The 3,977-nt window shown below is 40.4% G+C and overlaps 1 protein-coding gene across 1 annotated transcript; it reads right to left on the bottom strand.

Moving 5' to 3' along the window:
* Positions 1–215: 215 nt before the first annotated feature.
* On the bottom strand, positions 216–3,650 carry LOC109733588 (adenylate kinase 3). Its single transcript, XM_020292812.4, has 6 exons — positions 3,343–3,650; positions 1,968–2,113; positions 1,762–1,881; positions 1,461–1,628; positions 747–836; positions 216–565 (listed from the first exon to the last, which is right to left on the bottom strand). Exons 1-6 carry the CDS (start codon positions 3,443–3,445, stop codon positions 467–469), a joined length of 726 nt encoding a protein of 241 aa, XP_020148401.1. The 5' UTR covers positions 3,446–3,650; the 3' UTR covers positions 216–466.
* Between the last annotated feature and the right edge of the window lie 327 nt (positions 3,651–3,977).

Raw genomic sequence — 3,977 nt, 5'->3', positions numbered from 1 at the left:
TACCAAAATAGAGGAACCGTGCACAACAGCATGTGACATTATCCTATAAGCGTAACTCTAGCATTATTCCATCTTAACCCCGGTGGAAAAAACAAATGTGAGTTACTTGTCGCCAACAATGAATTTTAAGGCAACATCTGCAAGGGATAACCCAAACTAATGATCTCCTACAAGAATAAATATACATTTCCAAAACATATGTTCATGGCAAGGTATTGTGACATAAAGTAACATTCATGTATATGAAAAAAGATGTCCATATGTATAAAAGAATGTTCATTTGAACGGTTAAATTGCTTGGACCAATCATGAGCTTGCAAAAGCTGTAACAAAATGGTGCAATCACGCACATGGCAGGCGGAAAATGTGAATCATACGATGCCGGTATCAGTTTATTACTTCCTAGTTCTAGGAACCCAGGCAAGGGCTCTGGTACATGCCATTTTCAATGTGAAAATGGGCTGCTTCACGAAAGGGCTTTCTGCACCTCAACGGTCACTTCCTTTGGTGGTTTCTCTGCATGAAGATTTGCCACCAAGCCATTCTTGGAGTAGTAGTCAATCACCTGGGAGAAGCAAACAGTTTTCAGATTAAAAACATTGACTGAACAGCAACTGCTTTGCTTGATGCAAGATGAAACCAGAGTTTGACAGGAAAGACACTATGAAAGTACGCAACAAAAGGATGGACAATAACAGAAGAACCGTTTCATCCTGAAGAATACATAGTTGGTTGAGAAAACATACAGGTTCGGTTTGCATATGGAAAGCCTCAAGCCTTGACTTTAAAACCGCAGCTGTGTCATCTTTCCTTTGAATCAAGGGCTCTCCGGTAACCTTGGTAAACAGGAGAAGAATCAGAGGTCAATAGTTTGCACCAAAATGCCAGTTGAGGAAAAAATATATAGTATCAAAGGGATGTAATAATCACAGGTGCACATATATTTTCTGGATGAAACATACGAACTCTTGCAGAAACAGTAGCATATGCCTCGACAACCAAAGTTCAGAATAATAGCAATGATGTATAATCTCTACTTATTGCAAAAACATGTCAAAAATATTTATTTCTGGTAGATATTCGTAAATAGCATATTTTCAGGGAAGGAAATGATATATTGTACTATAGAAGACATCCATAAAAATAGAACACGAGGACATATTCAACTATTTAAACAAATCATAACATCACTCTAGTAGTCAAAATTATTGCGCCTACAGCCAGAAGCAGACCATAAGAAGATTAAACCTAGACTTCATCTAGCAAACTAGAAAATTCATCATCCACAACATAAATATTTGCCAAAGATTGAACATATTTGGGTATAGCAGCTTAGCACAGTTAAATGTGAGGCAAACTGAGGGGGTGGCACGCAAGAGAGAAGCAATGATGATAATCTAAAAAAGTTCATGCAGATATGACATATACAGGCACAGTCCAGAATTCTGCATTTGACTTACATCATCAACTCCAGGAGTCTTCGGAGGAGCAAACTTTGTATGGTAAGATCTGCCACTCGATGGGTGTATCCAGCGGCCAGTAATTCGTTCTTCCAATATTGCATCATCAATTGCGAAGTTCAAAACCTTGTCAACTTTAGCGCCTTGCTTTGCCAGCATGTCATCGAGCTGCAGCCATTGTTCAAACAAACCGTTAGGAAGCCCAAAAAAGAAGCTCCCAGAACATAACGACTATCATCTATCAAATATGTCCTTATAATAGAAAGAATGCTTTTCAAGGTGATGCATATTGACCAAGGACCTTTTGTGCTTGAACAACAGTTCTAGGGAAGCCATCAAGGATAAAACCCTTCTGGCATGAGGGTTTCTTCATGGCTTCATCGATAATCCCAACAACCAAGTCATCTGAAACAAGCTCTCCCTGCAGAATGTCAAGAAACAAAGGAATTAACAAACGAGGTTTCTGCTGGTTCTTAGTTGCTGGTAGTTTGCTTCTTGAAATCCTACCTTGTTCATAGCTTCCTTAGCCTTGATCCCCAGAGGAGTCTTAGCAGCAACAGCAGCTCTCAGCATATCACCAGTGGCTAAATGGCACAAGCAGTATTCATCCTTAATAAGGGGCGACTGCGTACCCTTTCCAGAGCCAGGTGGACCTACAGAATTCATACATGTCACATTGTCATATTGCCCGAGCATAGAGCAATCTAGAATATACACAGTTGCACTTTGTGTTAAGGAATTAGATGAAATAGATAGTTAAAGAAGTATTATACTAATATTGTTAGATAATACTACCTACTGGTTATAAAGATCTGCAAATGTATCACAACCTCACCTCTTCCGTACACAATCATATTCAGATACTCTCATGCAATGCTGTATTCCTTTAGCCAGGCAACCAGTCAGATGCAGCTAGTTAGATAATACTACCTACTGGCTATAAAGATCAATATTCCTAAACAAGCTGTTGCATAGAATGAAACAAGGCCTTGCAAGAAATTTTGATATGTACTAGCACATATTGACTACATTTGATTTATTCATCTTTGTCGTCAAAATTTTAAAATTTTGTTAATGCAAAAAGAATGATGTAAGTGCAGTTGTGAATCAGGTAATCAGCTCTGCTGGACATAGTAAAAGACACAAGAGAACTATTCACAAGTCATTTTCTCAAAAGTTTAGGAGTTTCAATTCTATACCAAGGATGGAAAAGGTTAGCACATTGGTAGCAGCAAACACTAAACAAAATAAATAACGTCACTTGTATTTGTGGTACCACTGAGAAAACAATGATGAAGACACATTGGATCCAGCAAAAGGCAACAAAAACAAAGAAAAGGAAAGAATATAAATATCTTTCTTCCCAAGTTATGGCTTTTATTCTATATCTTTACTCATACTCAAAGAATTCCACTTTTTTCTTGTCACCAACCACAAAAGGCATGTACATGGTACCAAAGTGATTATGACACTAAGGAACTATTGACAAGTCCTTTCTGTTTCATCATCCTCGATAAACTTTCATGGATGTAAAATTCCACACATCTATCAATTACTACTAATTAGGTGGAATCTTAGTGATCGATATCAATTACTAAAATTCCACACATCTATCAATTACTAAAATTCCACACAAACAAAGCGATTAGTACTAATTAGGTGGCAACACAAAAAAGAGCGGTTAGAACCAATCTCCCTGTGAAGAATACTACAACTAATTCCACCATTGTGAATTTAAGTGCCCCCAATTCAACTCCACACATTACAAGTATGAACAATTCCAGATATGCTGAGCACAGATTAGATTTCGCCCTCGACTGCGCAAGAAACCTTACAAGCGGAAGAAAAAGAAGAAGCGGGTAACGAGAGGAGCGGGTTTTACCGACGAGGATGATGCGCTTGTCGGGCTTGGAGCTGCACTTGGCGCGGCGGAGCACCTCGGTGATGAGATCCACCGACGGCACGTCCTCTAGGTTCGCCGCCATCTCTTCCCCCGCCGCCGGAACGGAAGCAACTCGACTCGCGTGCCCTGCGGCCGGCGCTGAGGCGTCCGAGATTCGGAGGGTGGAGCCGGTGGGTGGGTGGCAACAGGCAATGAGATTAGGGGGAGGGGCTGCAGGTTTGGTGCGGGCTGGTGAGAGACGACGGGGAAAACGAGGTCGTGACGGCGGCTGGGAACCTGCTGGGCACGTAGAAATCGAAGGATCTGGGTTGGGGTGCTGGCGTGCTGCCCCTTGTTGGGCCCGACCGACATATAAGAAAAGAGTCCATTATGATTTCGGCTATATATCTCTTCTCTTCTACCCCTAAAAAAAAAATCTCTTCTCATCTCAAAAAAACATATCTCTTCTCTTCTTCTTCTCTTACGACTCAAAAAAAATCTCTTCTCTTCTCTCCTATCTTTTCTACTTCAAAATTTCCCCGACTTAAAATTTAACATTTCAACTAAAACTAATCCTTTTTCTCAAAAAAAACTAATCACCTAAATTAGCCCCTCCCGTTTCCTCGCCCCCAACC

The sequence above is a fragment of the Aegilops tauschii genome, chromosome 7 (assembly GCF_002575655.3).
Source record: "Aegilops tauschii subsp. strangulata cultivar AL8/78 chromosome 7, Aet v6.0, whole genome shotgun sequence".
In the NCBI taxonomy this organism is placed as follows: Eukaryota; Viridiplantae; Streptophyta; class Magnoliopsida; order Poales; family Poaceae; genus Aegilops; species Aegilops tauschii.
Note: the sequence above shows the minus strand (reverse complement) of the source record. Positions and strands in the feature narration are given on the sequence as shown.